Source organism: Podarcis liolepis (assembly GCF_965112155.1).
Source record: "Podarcis liolepis genome assembly, chromosome: 2".
Taxonomy (NCBI): Eukaryota; Metazoa; Chordata; class Lepidosauria; order Squamata; family Lacertidae; genus Podarcis; species Podarcis liolepis.
The window spans coordinates 116505091-116522390 of NC_139555.1; the positions used below are offsets into that span (position 1 = coordinate 116505091).

The 17300-nt window shown below is 44.7% G+C and overlaps 2 protein-coding genes across 3 annotated transcripts in view; one reads left to right on the forward strand and one right to left on the reverse strand.

Annotated features, from left to right (window-relative positions):
- Positions 1 to 36: 36 nt before the first annotated feature.
- On the forward strand, positions 37 to 11521 carry LOC310701510 (uncharacterized protein). 2 transcript variants are annotated; one of them, XM_083492513.1, is made up of 5 exons: positions 37 to 312; positions 1561 to 1687; positions 3534 to 4006; positions 4705 to 4792; positions 6215 to 11521. In XM_083492513.1, the coding sequence occupies exons 1-5, from the start codon at positions 148 to 150 to the stop codon at positions 7021 to 7023; spliced, it is 1662 nt and encodes a 553-aa protein (XP_083348639.1). In that variant the 5' UTR covers positions 37 to 147; the 3' UTR covers positions 7024 to 11521. The 2 variants fall into 2 exon arrangements, with proteins under 2 accessions (XP_083348639.1, XP_083348640.1); XM_083492514.1 differs by having other exon boundaries at positions 40 to 308.
- A 999-nt stretch (positions 11522 to 12520) lies between these two features.
- The window catches only part of LOC310699272 (zinc finger protein RFP-like), a 30647-nt gene continuing 25867 nt past the window's right edge, over positions 12521 to 17300 (reverse strand). Inside the window, exons 12-16 of the mRNA XM_083486894.1 lie at positions 16553 to 16575; positions 16204 to 16322; positions 15381 to 15413; positions 13718 to 14889; positions 12521 to 12951 (exon numbers count right to left, since the gene is read on the reverse strand). Of these exons, the coding sequence (XP_083343020.1) occupies positions 14372 to 14889; positions 15381 to 15413; positions 16204 to 16322; positions 16553 to 16575 (693 nt within the window). The 3' untranslated portion in view covers positions 12521 to 12951; positions 13718 to 14371. The remainder of the gene's footprint in view (positions 12952 to 13717; positions 14890 to 15380; positions 15414 to 16203; positions 16323 to 16552; positions 16576 to 17300) is intronic.

Here is a 17300-nt window from a genome sequence, read left to right on the forward strand (position 1 = left end):
AGCCGCTTTCCCCCCCCCCGGCATTTTGCATCGGAGGAGCGGAAAGCCGGAAGTATCTTTAATAACCACCCATAAAGATAGAACGAGGGTAGAGCGGCTCACCATGGCAACCCTGATGGGGACGTCGCTCTACCCAGAGCAGCCTCTATGGTGGGCTCTGCTTTAGCTGGTGGGCGGTTTATGGCCGGAAGCGTCGACGAGAGCCGGTCTCTTCCTTCCGGTTTGCTGCAGAGCTGGGATTGTGAATCCCACCCCCCACCCCCCAGGGCAGAGGATGACGTCTGGCTGCTGGAGATGGAGAGCCAAAGGCAGGTCAGGAGAACGGGCTGCTCGGGAAGCTCCCCAGAGGCTTAGCACGAGGAGCAAGGGTCTCCGGGTTGGGCTGCTGGCTGGGCGCGCATTGTTTGGCTCTTGCTCCTTGCAGCCCTGCGAGGTTGGTGAGGGTTGCGGGGTTGGGGTTGGTCCTGCATCTCTCGCGCTGTTAATTCTTCTTTCCTCCAAGGAGTTCAGAGGAGTGGGAGATCCTCATCCCGCTTCCCCTTTGTCCCCCCCACCCAAATCGCCCTAAGTTGAAGGCAGACAGACCTGCAGCGCAAAGTTCTCTGTGCTATGCTGGGTTTTTATAGCCTGTTGGAAGCCGCCCAGAGTGGCTGGGGCAACGCAGTTAGGTGGGCGGGGTTGTTGTTGGCATCTGGCTGTCATGAGCGAGACAATGGAGTGTGCCTCCGGGGGTGAATTCGAAACTACCGCGTTAGCAGCACCGAAGGAGCTCCTGGCTGCTATCTCCCTTGTTGTGACATCTCCAGAGTGCAAGTGTGGGCCGTGTGTGTGTGAAGGCCTTGGCTGCCCTTAGGACAAGACTCCATTCTCAACCTTGCTGGTATGGTCCAAGGGAAATCAGAACAATACGTTTGGCACCAGCTTGGCTGCGGGAGTTGCCCAGAAGGAGGCATAAAAGGTGCCATGCAACCTCCTTAGAGACTCCACTCTGGATTTTCTCTTTAGCCTTTTCTTCTGAAGATAACCCACAAGGCAGTGGAGGTTTAGGACCAGAGATTTCCTTCTCCTACATGGGCTCCCTTCCCAGGTTGACAAGCCTCATCTCACTCTCATTTCTCTCTACAGCACGTATGGAAACCCCCTCTTGACCATTGGACTCACTATTGGTCTCATCCATTCAACCTGTCAGAGCCTGTCTTCGCATGCAGGGGAAGTCCCTTACCAAGGGTTTGAGACCCATTGGCTACCCTCACCTGGATTAGCTGACCAGTTGAAGCCATTCCCAGGGAGTAGTGACTGTCTTGTGCTGACAGCTTCTAGGAGTCATGTTTGAGAACTAGGTACAGGGAGCACAATGTATCCCCCACCAGAGGTGCTACCCTTTCCCTAGCACCCCATACCCCCCTGGGTACTGCCCAGGATTTTTTGTGCTATGAGAGAGGGAGGGAAACTTTTTCTCTCTCCGTACCATGTATAATTTCAATCATGTCATTGATGTGATGTGATAGAAGGCGGCTTCAGAGGAATGAGAATCTTCCTCCATGCCCTTCTTCTTAACAGGGGCTTATGATTTTCAAAGAGGTGGCCGTGTGTTTCACCGAGGAGGAATGGGTTCTGCTAGATCCAGGCCAAAGGGCGCTCTACTGGGAAGTCATGGCAGAGAACTATGGGATGGTAGCCTCCCTGGGTAAGTATCTTTGAAGGTGTGCTAACCCTAATGTTCCTATTGCATAAGACCCCCTCTAGCTGGTTCCCATTCCTAGGATCTCCAGCTTCCTTCCATGTCACATCCTAAGTACACACCTCAAACCAATACTTCTGTACACAAACTGTGGAGCTTGCAAGAGGCAGTAATAGCCATGAACTTGTGTGACTTTAAAAGAGGATGAGATCAGTTCCTGGAGGATAAGACTACATTGTCTTACTTCTGTATTCCAGCTGCTGGAAACTGCAGGAGGGAAGAGTGCAGCTACACTTAGGTCTTGCTTGCAGGCTTCCCATGGGCATCTGTTGGCCGCTGTGAGAACAGGATGCTAGACTAGATGGGCCACTCTGTACTTTTGCATCTCAGCCAGGAACTCAAGGATGTCAACAAGGCCAGGTTGAGCTTGTGGTTTTCCATATCAAGTGTCAAGATAACACTCAGCCTTAGCATTCTCCAGCCATTCCCATTATATTGATTCTTGTCACTTGTTCATCAGAATGGCTTTTCTTGGGCTGTTCTTGGAGACTTTAATTCTCTGTTCAGTGGCCAAATGCAAGGTGGGCATCTGTCGCACCTGACCAAAGAAGCCTGATAGATCTGATTAGTGGACTACCCTCTCAGCCCTCAAGCTTTCCCTCCTAACCTGAGTAAGATAAATGAAAATGTATGCATCTGTGCTAGGGTGGGGCAATCTTTTTCCTATGAAAGTTTGTTCACCATAGGAAAAGCCAGTGTGGGGCACAGCCAACGGTGGGCAGAGTTGCAGGACTGCAGAAGGCTCTGTGCCATCCCTTCTGTCTGGCCCCATATGCACTATACAGTACAGTATCCTGCCACTTGAAACAGTCATGGTTTTCTCCACAGAGTCCCCAAGAAATGTGATTTTGAAGGGTTCTGAGAATTGTTAGGAGACACCTGTTCCTTTCACAGCTACAATTCTGAGAGTTTCCTGGGAAGAAGAATTGACTGTAAAACCACACTGGGAAAATGGGAAAAAACAGAGTGGTCAGACATGAGCCATAGAGAGTGAGAGACAGGGATATATTGGGCTAAGAGTGTGTAGCTGTGTGTGTGTGCAGTTGTACCTTGGAAGTTGAACGTCTTGACTCCTGAACAAATCAGCTCCCGAACTATTCAAACCCAGAAGTGATTGTTTTGGTTTTCGAACATTCTTTTGGAAGCCAAACGTCCAATGTGGCTTCTGCAGCTTCAGATTGGCTGCAGGAGCTTCCTGCAGCCAATCAGAAGCCGCGCTTTGGTTTCCGAACACTTTGGAAGTCAAATGGACTTCTGGAACGTATTTCATTCGACTTCCAAGGTACGACTGTACAAGCCCTCAAGAGTCTGGGCTCACTTTCCTCAGTGAAGTTATACTATGATGGGTGGGGAGGGTAGTATTGCCCAAATTAGTGAACCATCCAATGGAAGCCAAATGTTGGAAGGTTCAGGAGAGGCAAAAGGAGCTTAGATTTCTTTAAAAGTTGCTTAGACAAAGTCATGTAAGACAAGGCTATCAATATCTGCCAGCTAGGCTGGCTACGTTCCACCTCTACTGGAAAGGTGGATTTAGGGGCGCTGCAGCTATGATGTAGAATGGAAGGCTAGGGTGCCACCGATTTTGGGTGTTGCACAGGCCTCCACTGAAATTTGAGACCCCAGTGTCTGCCACGGTTAGAGGCAGGATGCCTCTGAATGCCAGTTGCTGGCAGTCATAAGTGAGGACAGCAATATTGCACTCAGAAGGTTGTTGTGAGAACAGAATGTTGGAACTGGATGGGCCATTGGCCTGATCCAGATGCCAGGCTCTTACACTCTCTTTTTTTTCCAGTCCAGGAGCTGCAGCCAGGAATGAATGTGGAAGCATGGGAGTTGGCAGCAGCCCATGAACCCGGGGAGAGAATGGAAAGAGGAGAAAATGAGACTCCTGCTGTCCAACTTGGGACTGAGAGACAGTTTCTGTGTGGGGCAAGTCTGCCGCAGGCCAAACAGACTCCCGCTTCTAGGTCCCAGCTGGAATGGGAAGACCAGTTCCTGAACTTCCTGAAGACAGCAGCATCCTCTCCCTCTGGGCTTCCCTGCCCCCAGTCCTCGTTGGTGTCTGATATAAGGGAATCCCAGGCTTCTTTGAAGGGGATCATGAACCACAGCCATGGACATAGTGGAGAAGGCGTTGATCACACCCTGCCAGGCCTTGGCTGTGAAACTCCAGGAAGCCCGAAGTATTTTGTGAAGGTGAAAGAAGAGGTTTTGTCTGAGGAGGAGAGTGCTGGTGTGGAGATGCAAGGGAGGCCGGAAGAAAAAGTGAGATGATCTCTAAACTCCTGTTTTGTCTGAGCAGAGATGAGGAGAATCTGTGGTCCTCTGGATATTGCTGAACTACATTTCTAATCATTCTTTACTCTTCCACTCTGTTTGTATATTAAAGAAGGATGGAGAGAGAACCCAATTCCAGGTCCTCCTGCTTACACTGGTGGTGCGATCATGTGAAGGGCAGTCAAGGGCTTTGTGTGGATTGGGGGGGGGGGGTAATGGCAGAGAACAGGTCTTCCCTTGTCTTGTGGCACACACCACACGAAATTACTAATATAATTATTTCATTCTCTATCCCACGCTTCCTCCTGAAGACACCCAGGATGGAAAACACATCAATTATAACGGGGAGAAAAAAGATTCTAAAAGCAATTTAAAACATTCAAAAAAACGTAGATCTCATTGTGTGCCATTTCAGCCACCGAAGGCATGGTTAAATATCAGTGTTTTTAATCCCCCCCCCCGAAAGTCAATAACGAAGGAGACAAATGCACCTCGCTAGGTCCACAAATAGGGAACCACCACTATAAAGGCCCTGTCATGGGCCAACCAGAAACCCCCCAGTGGTGTTTGGTGATACCCCCACCAAGGCTTCACCTGCCACTCTTAGTGTCAGAGATGATTGATGTTGGAGAAGACCCTCTTTTAGGTGCTATGCTTCGTACTGAGTTGCACTCTTTCTCTTTTAGGCATTGAGGCCTATGGGAGACAATAATGCCTCCTTGTTGGAGCAGGATCTGACGGACTCGGTGAAGATGCGAGAGGACGATCTCTTGGGTAAGTGTTGTCAGGGGTGACTCCAGGGATGCTACCAGGCTGTTATTTGAAGCAGTTCCTTTTTCAAAACGAAAAACCATACCTTTATGCTAAGTTTTAAGAGTATTGGAAAAGCCTTGCTGGATCCAAACCTTATCTAAGCCTGGCATCCTGTTTCCCAGAGTGGCCAACCAGAGGCCTATCTTGAGGCACCAGGTCCATAGTCCAAGCCTGGCATCCTGTTTCCCAGAGTGGCCAACCAGAGGCCTATCTTGAGGCACCAGGTCCATAGTCCTTCCCTGTTGTTGCTCCCCCACCTGCTGCTACACTGTCCCTGAACATGGAGGCTCCATATAGCGGTTTTTGGTAACCGTCCTTCCCTCCATTAATCTATCTGATCGCCTTTAAAGTCATTAAACTGATTGCTATTGCCACATCTTCTGACAGCAAATTCCACAAATTGGTTGCTGGAATGCTATTTGTATTCTATAAATATTAATAGTGAACTCGTTTTCTGAATAAGAGTCCACGCATAGCCAGAAGACCAATACCCTGCCATCTGTGGAGAGGATATGTACCAAGCGCACCCTCTTCCTAACGGGCAGTCAAGGAATTGTTACGGGGAGGAAATGATTCCCATAAACAACCCATGGTTTGCTCATAATAGATAAAATAAATTTAAAAATTGTCCATTAGCACCTTAGAGACCAACTAAGTTTGTTCTGGGTATAAGCTTTCGTGTGCATGCACACTTCTTCAGATACCATAAATATCATAATAGATCTTTCTTGTAATGCCCATAATAACTGATATGTACTCTGGTAGGGTTTTTTTTTTTAAAAAAAAATATGTTATTGTTGTTTTGTTTAAATAGTTTTTCTCCTATGTTACTGAAACTTAATACAAACCACATTGGGGAGGAGCCATTGTAACTCAGTGGGAGACAAGAAGGAGGCCAAGCGAGCATCTATTGGCTCTAGTTTCGCCTACCATTGTGGGGCAGGAGAGAAGAAGACCACTCCTGTACAAGAGGGGAGGCAATTCCCATTCCAGGGAATTGTGGGAAAATTAAGAGGCCAGGGATCTCTTCCTTTGCTGGGACTTCTGCTTCTTTCCATTTCGAGGCGAGTAACATTCTTGCCACTGTAGTAGCATACATGAATAAGTTTCTATACAATTTAGGTAGTTCTGTCCCTATAATTCCCAAAAGAAAAGCTTCTGGTTGTTTGTTTTTTTACAAACATTATTTTAAACATCCTTTTCAATTCATTATATATCATTTCCCAGTGAGCTTTTTAACCTTACCACAAGGACCACAGTTTCCTTACCCCTGATCTTACCAACTGATCAGCTGAACACTATTTTAAATTATTATTATTTTTCAAAAAGTGCAGGCTCCCTCCCATTCTCTCCTTCTCATGTCATTTCTCTTGTTTGTTTCAGGAAACGGCAACGGAGCGCTCAATTCTGAGGAGACCTTTTGGCAAGGAACACCTAAGCGAATGAGTCACAGGAGGACATCCCTGGAAATCGCCATGGGGGAGTGTTTTTGGGGTCCCAAAGTAGAGGAGGCTCCTGAGACTCGGCAGCAGGTTGACAGCTTCCAAGAGAGCAAGCCTAACCTAGCTCTGCTTTGTGGGGAAGATGCTAAAAATGCACCCAGGAGGACCTTTCCTGAGAACCTCCTGAGCACTGAGGGGAGGAAGGGAGGCCAAGAGAATGGGATCAGCCTCCCGGAAGACCGGATAATGCCACCGGAAGCAGAGAAAGTGTATAAGTGCTCCTATTGTGGGAAGTCTTTTGGCGATAGTTTGGACTTGGTTGCCCACGAGAGGACCCACATTGGCGAGAAGATCTACAAGTGTCCGCAATGCGAGAAACGGTTCTCTCACCGGATCGACCTCCTGACGCACAAGAAGAACCACAAGGGAGAGAACCCGCACCGGTGTGATTCAGACTGCTTGAAGTGCTTCGAGCAGCGAGCTTTCCTGATGGGGCACCAGATTGCCCACTCCGGGGAGAAAGCCTGCCGGTGCTCCGTGTGTGGGGAGAGCTTCAGCTGGAAGTCCAACCTCATCAGGCACCGGAGGACCCACACGGGAGAGAAGCCCTATCACTGCGCTGAGTGCGGGAAAAGCTACACGCGTAATACCGCCCTGAATAGACACAAGAAGGTTCATGGTGGGGAGAGACCCTGCGACAGCAGTGCTCCGAGCATAGAGCCAGCTTCAGTGTGGGTTCTCCTGGTGTAAGAGTTGGCAGAAGAGGTGACTCAACTTTGGTTTGCCCTCAGCCAGCCCCTACCTCACCTGCCCTCAACTTGCCACCAATCTGGGGAGTGGCCCAGCCAGTAGGCTGCCTCCATCGTCTTAGGATGTCCCTTGTAGAGTTCAGCAGGAAGGAAGAGGGGAGAACTAGCATTCTAATTGGATCTGCCTGTCATTGACTCTCTGGCACCACCTACTGTTGGGTTCCCCGCCTTCCGCCCCATTATTGCCAGTGGAAACAAGCCACCGCCGATAGAGAGAGAAAATACGGAAGTGGTTCACAACTGTGGCAAGCGTCTTCTGGATTCCACATGGGTTGACGAATCGCTGAACATTTTTCGTGGATGGGAAGATTTTCTGGGCAGCGTTTTTAAAAACCACATACGCAGCAGAGGAGCAGTGGTAAGTGGTCCTGAGCGCATAGCCTGCCTTATGCACGTGGCTGGGTGTGGTGAAAGACTGGCCTGCACCTTTTCAAACTGAAGGTGCAGGACCTGCCATTTTTAATTTCCCAGATTCATTTTTAATTTTTTAAAATGAGAACACTCTGGGCAAGTAAAAATCTAGCACATGCGGAAGAATGGTTCTAGCCCAGCTTGCTCCCTGATGCACTAGGTTTCTGTGTGCAGGGCCTTTTTAACATGGAGGAACATTTTGATAAATAGTTTTTTCTTGCTACAGTCGGCAGCAGTACAATGCACTCTATGCTGCCTATAGACTCTGCCACCTTATATTGTAGCCTTATTGGAGTTCATCAATTGGGTCTCTGTTGCTCCGGGACAGGAGGAAGGAAGTCAAATGACACCGAGGTTGGTTCAAAGAAAGAGTTTATTCTGCTCTCCGGATAGCAGAAGGCACTTGCGTGATCAAGTCCACAGCAAGTCCAAAGAAATGACAAGTTTCATGCAGTATATATATCCTCCAGGCACCCTCTCCCTCCTTCCCATATGAATCCAACCACGTCAGCCTATGTACGCAGGTTGACATCACATATGTTCTTGCTCTGGTATTCTTAACCGTAAAAGGGAATTCCTTCCTGTACTTCTGACCATAAAAGGATCTTCCTCTTCCTACTCTTATCGGGGAGGAAGAGGTTGTCATCTCCGAGAACACGCTTTGGCCTTGTTCCGGACTTAGGTCTGTGCGTCTTTTGTGGTCAGCACATAAGATAAGGTACAAATGTGTCTTTTCTGTTCTACTGGTGCAGTCAGGGTCATCCCTGCCGTCACAAGCTGATAAAGGAGAGGGCTCTGAGCACAGCCGGGTTTCTGTTTATACATTGACTCAGAGCTCAAGTTAATGGATTTTAGCTAAGGGAAAATAGGGATTTTGGTGCAGTTTCAAACTGCCTTCACAGTCAGTTTTGGGTTTGGGAAAGCCATTCCTTCAATATGATTGTATACAAGCAACTCTCCGTTTGTGTGGGAGTTGTGTTCCTGGTCCCCATGTGCATCAGTGGGATGTGTGTAAGTCTGCTCTGCCCCCATTCCATCCCCTTTTCAGTGCTGAAAACTGTCAGTGGTCACACATGTGCCGATCACACACAAATGGGGAGTTGCCTATATATAAGGCCAGGTACCCAAACTAAAGTTTCAGAGTTTAGGCTTATGAAAATGGATTTCCCTCTTCTGCACCACACTTGGAATAATATTGTAGGGATGCTCTCCTTTCTAGAAGGCTTCAGGGAGTGCAGGGTGTCGAGCGAAGGGAGGAAAACACTACTATTATTATTTCATTTTTAAAGAAGTAGCAAGATCTTGGAGACTAGAGTGCAGATTATGAACAGGGCAGGCATCTCAACAAAAGTTGTGTTGCAGCCCCTCCCACGATCATAGCTTCTATCAGAAGTATTGGAGCAGGGATTGGGACCCTCTTTGCCTTCTAGATACAGTCAGACGACCAGCTCCTATCATCCTTGACCATTAGTTATCCTGGCTGGCTGGGGCTAATGGGAGTTGGAGGGGCCACACATTCCGTACCCCTGCTGCTCTTATGAGACAGTGTGAATGTGGATAGGCCTTCCAAGACTCCTCTAGCACACTAGTTCCCCAGAGAATCTGGTGCAGTTTTCCATAAGGGTTGTTACTTGGCTCAAGGCTTTTTCACCTTTATAAACTCTGCACTAGGAAGATAGTGCCACGTGGGCTTTTGTTTTGGGGTGATGTGTGAAATTTGAAAAGAAAACATAAGGGTAGATGCTCAAGAATTTGTTCTCATTTAGAACAATGCTGCCAATGTACAGTCATACCTTGGTTTTCAAACGCCTTGGGAGTCGAACGTTTTGGCTCCCGATGATTGAAAACTGGAAGTGATTGTTCCGGTTTTCGAACGTTCTTTGGAACCCGAACGTCCAATGCGGCTTCCGCAGATTCCGCCTGCAGCCAATCAGAAGCCGTGCCTTGGTTCCCGAACATTTTGGAAGTCGAACGGACTTCCGGAACGTATTCCATTCGACTTCCAAGGTACCACTGTATGAGAATTTGAAAAACTCCTCTCCATTAATTAAGTTTTCATTAGGTTTTCTATCAATACATATGGCAGGGAAAGAAAGCTCATTTCTTCGTTTGGGTATCCCATTGTGTGTAGCCCTTTGGTTAGGCAGGAGAGAGAAGTCTGTGGTGCTCAAGATGTTGCTGGACTTCAACTCCCATCACCCCCAGCCACGATGGCTAATGGTCAGGGATGATGGGAGTTGTAGTTCAGCAGCACCTGGAGAACCACAGGTTCTGTATCCCTCCTTTAGCAAGATCTCCATTATTTTCCAAGAAGGGGGAGTACAAGTGCTTCTTCTGTACTTAAAAAAATAATAATTTTGAATATACTGCATAAAAAGCCTGTACAGTGGTACCTCCGGTCATGAATGGGATGTGTTCCAAGGGTCTGGCCACATCCCGAGGAATTCGCAACCAGAGGATTGCTTCTGTGCATGTGCAGGGCATGTAGAGTGCTTTTGCGCATGCATGCGCAGCGGAACCCGGAAAAATACTTCTGGGTTTGCTCCGTTCGCATCCCGAAGTTTATGTATCCAGAGGGATACGTAAGCAGAAGTACGACTGTACAGTATAAAGTTTTCGGGTGGCATGGCTACCTGGGTCACGATAAAATAAAAACACATAGAGGATTCACTAATCATTTGGTATAAGAAAGGCCCTATTCGAAGTCTGGGGGAAAAATAAAACAATAGTAACAGCCGAAACTCCCTGGTGGCTATCACCTATAGAGTCATCAGCCTTGCATAGAAGCAATATGAAAGATAGCTGGCAAACACATAGGGAATTCGTAGAAGAGATAAAAGATTGCCCAACAGTAAAGAAATTTGAAGAATTAAAAGAGAGGGGGTGAATTGGTTAGAATATTTCCAATTAAAAACAATATTTGAGAAGGATAGTAAGCTTAAGGGGTTTGATAAAAAAAAAAATCTCGGTATGGGAAAAAGAAATTTTATATAACAACCAACAGACTCTTTCAAAAATATATAAACTGTTACAAAATGGGAAAGTAGAAAAGGAGGAAAAAGGAGACGCTATTAAAAAATGGGAACAAGATCAGGGCCACCCAATTGAATATAATGAATGGGAAAGACTATGGACAAAAAATATAAATTTTACAGCATGTTACCTAATAAGAGAGAACTATATGAAAATGTATCACAGGTGGTACCTGGCACCAGAAAGGCTTGCAAAAATGAATAAAACATACAATAATAAGTGAAGAAGAAGAAACCTTCTACCATATGTGGTGGACATGCCCCGAAATTGGGAAATTTCGGAGCATGATCCACGAAGAAATGAATAAAATATTAAGAATATCATATAGTAAAAGGCCAGAGGCATTCCTTTTAGGAATTTTAAATGACGATATTCCAAAATACAAAACTATTTTTTTCTTATACGCAACGTCTGCAGCAAGAATCCTGGTGGCTAAGTACTGGAAAGGGAATCAGTTACCCACTAGGGGAGAGTGGCTGTGTAAGCTCTCAGAATACCTAGAATTAGCCAAATTGACAGATATAATAAGACAAAAACCAAAAAGTGAAGAATGGAAGTGCCTAAATGAATACCTCAAAAGTCAAGGTTCGAGGGCAGAAACCTGGCTGAGTCTGGAATAACCTTGTGAAGTGAAAGGATATGAAAGAAGGATTTATATCTAGATGTTAGGATAGAGAGGATAAAGAAAACAGGAGGACACAATGAGAGATAAAGGAGGTGCTGTGGGATTGGTGGAAGTCAATGTCTTGTTATTTTAGTGTTTATAATATTAACTTGTAAGGTATGGATTTGTTTGTTTTTGTTGTTTTGTTTGTTTGTTTTTGTTTTCGAATGTTGATTTTTGTGTGTTGTGTATTGTTATTTTTTGATATCTTTCGTGTTGTTGTTGTGTGGAAAATACTAATAAAATTCATTTATTTTTTAAAACTTACTAAGAGCTGATGGGTGAAATTAGCTGGGAGTGTGAATGAGTAATAAATTTTGTATATAATGCATGCTTGCGATTTCTTGGCTTTTTCTTCTTCTCTCACTCAGTGTTTCAAGATGTGTACCATCCACTTGGTTCTTGTCAATTCCACACACAATTCCTCCTCAGAAATGAGTAGCAGCCTGTGAGGAACTGCAAGTCTGACTTAAAAATGAGCCCTAAAGCCCTTCTTTCCAAGACATAAAACTCCCATTTCGCCCCAACCTCAAGCGGTGTTTTGGAGTATGGAGTGTATGAGTGAGCTCCAGACAAACAACCTCCACTTTCCTTTCTTTTGTCCTGTTAGGTCAGGGATGGGAAATCGGTGGCACTCCAGACATTGCTGGACTCCATCACCCCCAGTGGTCAGGGAGAGTGAGAGATGTGATCCAATTGTAGCCTTTCACCTACAACCAGTACATAGCCTGCTTTCTTTACTTTGACTGTCAAACCAGAGGTTAGGTTAGGGTATTAAGTACTGACACTATTTCTATTCAAGCCCTGCTCCCCACATCCTGCCATCCTCAAATCGAGTTCCCTTTCTCGGTCGTGTGCCTGACTGAAGGCGACAGTTTGGCTTCCGGCTCTATGTGGTTTTCTTTACTAGGGCTCTCTGGGCCAGAGGTCTAGCGGCACAAGAGGGGATCTGGTTGTTGGTGCAACACTCATAATTTCTTCATTTCTTATCAGTCCAAGGCAGAAGTTGCAGAGCTTTCTGTGTCAGGAATATTAGAGCAGAGTGTCTGCTTTTGTTCCATTCTTATTCTTATTCTTATTATTTGAATTTATATACCGCCCTATACCCAGAGGTCTCAGGGCGGTTCACAAAAAAGACATGGGAGCCCCTTCATATGGCAATGAACCATTAACATTGGGGAAGAATCGCAGAATAACCCCTAAAGCAGAATGATATGTAGATTGTCCCATATAAACACAGCACTAATGCACTATTATTGCGTCAATGACATCTTGCTGAATACTCCTGCAAAACAGCAGCAATCGAGGGAGACCCTTGACAGCCTGGGAGGGAGTTTTGGAGCTTTTATTTCACTTTATTTTTATTTCACTTCATTCCTATACCTCCTAATTAACCACATGATCTGGTCAGTTCACAGATTTAAAAACAAATGCAATTCATTAAAAGCAATCAGCATAAAATCTGTATCGGCACAAAAACCATAAAAATCAGCATAAGATCTTGAACCACAAATGCAGCACTAAAAATGGCAACAGTGGAAACAAAATAGTTCTAAGAATTAAACAGCATTGAATGATAGCCTTGAAAACGAAGATCTACCTGCTAGTGAAAAGGCCCTCTTTGGGGAAACATCCCATAACCAGGGTGGGGCTTGGGATCAGAGGGAAAGCTCAGTGGGAATTATATAGGGCAGACAGAGCCAAGCTGGTTCCTTCCAAAAATCACTGGACTACAACTCCCACCATCTCTGACTAGTTGGCCTTGCTGGAGAGAAAGGAAGGAAATTAAGAATAAGATCAGCAGAAGATAAAGTAAAGTGCAGGTATAAACTTGAAGAAGACCTGCAGAAGGGACATGGAAAAGACTTAAGAGCCTCGGATAGAAAGTCACCAGGTTGATGGACTAGATGGATGGGACAGAAAGGACTGACAAAACCCGAGACCAGGAAGAAGAGACGATGGATGAAGATTGGAAGAAAGTTTTAAAAATTTATTTAGAAAATTATTGTAAAATTAATGAGTATTAGAAAAATGTTGGAATGAAACTATTTGGCTTTAGTAGAAATGTTAAAAAGAATTATGTATAAATATGATTTGTTAAAAAGGATTAGGTATAAATAAGATTTAAGTTTTAAGCTTTAGGGTTTTTTATGGTAAGATAAGGTTAAAATAGATTAAGGTAATTTAATGACAGAATATTGTGAAAGATGGAAAGAATTTGCTGAGATAATTAATAACTAGAATACAAAAAAGGGAGGTGTGAGGAGGTCAATGAAACAAGTTAATGAAAGATAAAGATTTGGGAATATTGGATTTGCTTTTAAATTTTTTGTTTATTTTTGTTTTTTGATTCTGATGTATTGTGTTTTTTGTGGGGTTTTTTGGACTTTTGTTTTTTATTGACTTATATTGTTTAATGTCTTTTTTGTCTACCTTTTTTCCTTTTCTTTTTACTTGTTTTTTCCTTTCTCTTTCTGTAATTTTAAATTTTCAATAAATATCATTTTTTTAAAAAAAAATAGTTGGCCTTGCTGGATGGGGCTGATGGGAGCCCAACACCATCCAGAGGACATTGTGTTGGCTGCCTCTGATATACAGAATCCAACATTTATAGAAGATTAATGCAGCAACTGTAAATAAATTTAATTGTCCGGAAGCCCCACTGAATCCAGGAAGATTAATCTCTGAGGAACAGGGGACATGATGAGGCTTGAAGTTGGTGCTGCACAGACATTATTTGTGTTTTCTTCCGGTCTGAGGTCTACACAGCAAGGAGCTTTCCCTCCTGAGGTGGATAAAGGAGTTAATTTCTAGTAATCCGTGAATGTTTGTATTTTAACAGCTGCTGGGGGTCATGTGGGGAAAGGAAGGTGGCAAAATGAAACCAGATGATGGAGGCCGAGCCCTTTTGAGGAACTCATCATATATTGGGAGTGTTAAAAGTGTTACCGTCTCCTTAAGAAATAATCTGCAGAGAGAATTCTGGAAAGGGGAAATAAAAAGCAGGGAAAGGCAACCATTTTTGTCTGTTTTGTTATTTCTGCTGATTGTAGAGTAATCTTCTCACACGGCCCCTAAAAAGCTGCCCAAAGTGCAACTGAGGTAAAATGTTGGGTTTTATCTCAGCCCTTCTTTTCTGGAGAGAAACTCCTGCTGGGCCTGAGAGGCAGATTTAGTCTCCTCAGGAGATCCTGAGGTGGGTTTCATTTCCCCACAGGCGAAAGAAAGGGAGGAGGGTCTCTCCAGAGAACGAGGCCCCTGAGAACGTGTAGAGTTCGGATCCTGAGTCAGCGTCAGAAAAAGACACACGTCCCCCTTCATAGTCCAGAGTCACCCGGATCCTCCTGGGCTTCTCCCTCAGGGACAGAGGAGTGTTATGAGGGGGGTTCCAGGCCCAGTACCCATTTCCCATCTTTTCCAGAGCCCAGAGCCCTCCCTCAGGACTGAAGGGAAAGCGGCCCTTTCTCCCTATAGACTTCCTGGCGACCCCCACAGCCCATTCTCCCTCACTTCCCACAGTGACCTCCCAGAAATGTCTGCCTGCTGTGAATTCCTCACATCCCAGCACACAATGCCAGTTGTTGAATCTCTCAAGATTATTGGGCACATCTCGCTTTCTGTCTGCCAATCTCACGCTTTTCCGATCCTTGGACAAGATGAGGCAGGAATGGGCTGTGTCTGGATCCAGAGTGACATTTGCTATTGGGGGAAGATGAAGAAAAGAGCGGCAAAATCAGCTGAGAGACAGAAACTGACATGTAATGGGGCAGGTTTATGTGTATTTTAACCTGGAACACGACGCCCGAAAAAACGGGGATTTGACAATACATATGAAGAACATAAATGCCATTTTAGGGCTAATAACTTACAGTGGTACCTCAAGTTAAGTTCTTAATTCGTTCCGGAGGTCCATGCTTAACCTGAAACTGTTCTTAACCTGAAGCACCACTTTAGCTAATGGGGCCGCCAGAGCACGACTTCTGTTCTCATCCTGAAGCAAAGTTCTTAACCTGAAGCACTATTTCTGGGTTAGTGGAGTCTGTAACCTGAAGCGTATGTAACCTGAAGCATATGTCACCCGAGGTACCACTGTATTAAGGGTTCCAAAATCTTCAGAAAAGATTGTACAACCCCAATTAAATGCCGGTCCCCATCCCTCCTGTGAATTTGGGTCACCATTGGAAATTTACCTTTCTGAAACTGTTGTCTGAATATCATAGCATCTGAGAAAGAAAAAAGATAACAAGTTTAAGCACTACGCTCCTCTACCTGAAATTAATTTTGTTAGAAAAATATCACTTAGTAACACAGCACCTGTTCTATCTTTATTTCAAGTAAAAGATTAATCAGTAGAACAAATGATTAAGAACTTAGGGGAAAAAAACCAGTTAAAGAAAACTGTAAAACTCAGCAATGGTAAACAAGACTTTTAAAAAGCAGAATAAAAATATTCAACATTAAATCGGATGGATGCAACCTTAACATCTGCACCAAATAAAGTGGTGGGGAAAATAATTAAAGCCAGAATGGTTAAACAAAATGAGAAACTGAGCTTGCTGAAGGAGGATTCCAGAGCTCTCATGCAAAGGGAATTGTAAACAGATGCACATTATTTTATTATTTATTTCTTAGATGTATATATTGCTCTTCATAAGACCTCAGGGTGGTACACAGAGTAAGATACAGGATAAAAACATGAAAATAAGTAAAACAAAACAGCAAAACAATACCCCCCCCCCGAATAAAATTGGAGGAAAAACCCAGACTTTACGATAGAGTCTGGTGTAGACTTTCTTTATTTGTGGCAGCCACCATTTCTAATGCTGCAGCGTGCCAATGTACATGGGACATTCTGGGGGGAATTAGTTGACGGCTGGACCACCGGGGGGGGGGGGCGGTATGATGGTGCCACTCCTGTCTGCAGCAAGAGCAAAATACAGTAAGAGCCTAACATGTTCTGTGTTAGACTAATGTAATGCCCAGCATAAAATCCTTGCAGCCTTTCGTCATTACCTTTGAATTCCTTCATGACTTCCTCCAGACGGAGATTCATATCACAGAATCTGGAGGCCTCCTCCTTCAGCTCTGGAGGAAAAGCCAGTTGATTCTCCGATCTCTCTGTTCTCTCACACCTGAGGAGGAAAAAGGTTAACCTTTCAAATCACTAATTCCTAGTAAAGGAAAAGGAACAAAAGTAAAATCATCCTTGGAAGGAGAATAGGGGTGCCACAAGTTCAAAAGGAAGGTCCCAATCTTTGTGGGTGAAATTACAGAGTGTGGAGTCCTAAAGTCTTTCCATCAGGAGCTTGGAGGGCCAGGTTTTAAGTACTGATGCTAATGGAAATAAGCTGGATCCACTCACCTCTGCAAGGTGCTTCCCACATCCTAGAGGGAAAAAGAGAATGGAATTCAATGCACAACAGGCCACAGTAAGAAGCCCCTTCAGACCCTGAAATGGAGGGACTCTGGCTGTCTGGTGTCAGTTTGCCCAACACGCACAAATATTCTTGGTAGGGAGGGCCTAGCCAGGCAGTTTTGGAATCTTTCAGGTTTTTTATTTTCCCCTCTTCAGCTCTCCACATTTCCACATCAGTCTGCAATTTTTTAAAAGTCCTTCTGAAAATTCACCAGCCTTTTAGTGTGGCTTGCTCCTAATATAGATATTTTTATATCCAATTTTGCCTGAAACACACATTTTGCAAAGCAATTTTCTGTAATATAATGATTTTTTATGTTAGTTTCACTTTATGAACTTGTATGAATTTTTTGTAAGCATTATTGGAGAACTGTTTGGAAATTTCAGAGAAGTGCAAATGTTGACAGATGTCTGTGATTCTGTTTGCATATTGATTTATAAAGTGCCCATTTGGTGGATTCACCTTTAAGTGCAAAGTTAAGGAATTTTCCCACCATTGATAGTTTTGGGCCATAACTTCTTAAATTTCATCCAATTTGCTGCACAATTTTTTTTTTGTGGTATCCCATCCCTTCCCGGCGCACTTGTCATTGTGCACGTAAGTTGAACTATTGGGTAGTTTTTCTAGGATATTTTCATACATACTCACCCCTAACACAGGCCCAAGTACAGTGGTATCTTGGGTTAGGAACAT

Excerpts from the sequence above, each read along its gene's own strand:
- LOC310701510 (XM_083492513.1), top strand. The coding sequence starts at position 148 with ATGGTGGGCTCTGCTTTAGCTGGTGGGCGGTTTATGGCCGGAAGCGTC. Across the intron at positions 313-1,560 it reads AGATGGAGAGCCAAAGGCAG|GGGCTTATGATTTTCAAAGA; the intron begins GTCAGGAGAACG and ends TCTTCTTAACAG. Across the intron at positions 4,793-6,214 it reads GCGAGAGGACGATCTCTTGG|GAAACGGCAACGGAGCGCTC; the intron begins GTAAGTGTTGTC and ends TGTTTGTTTCAG.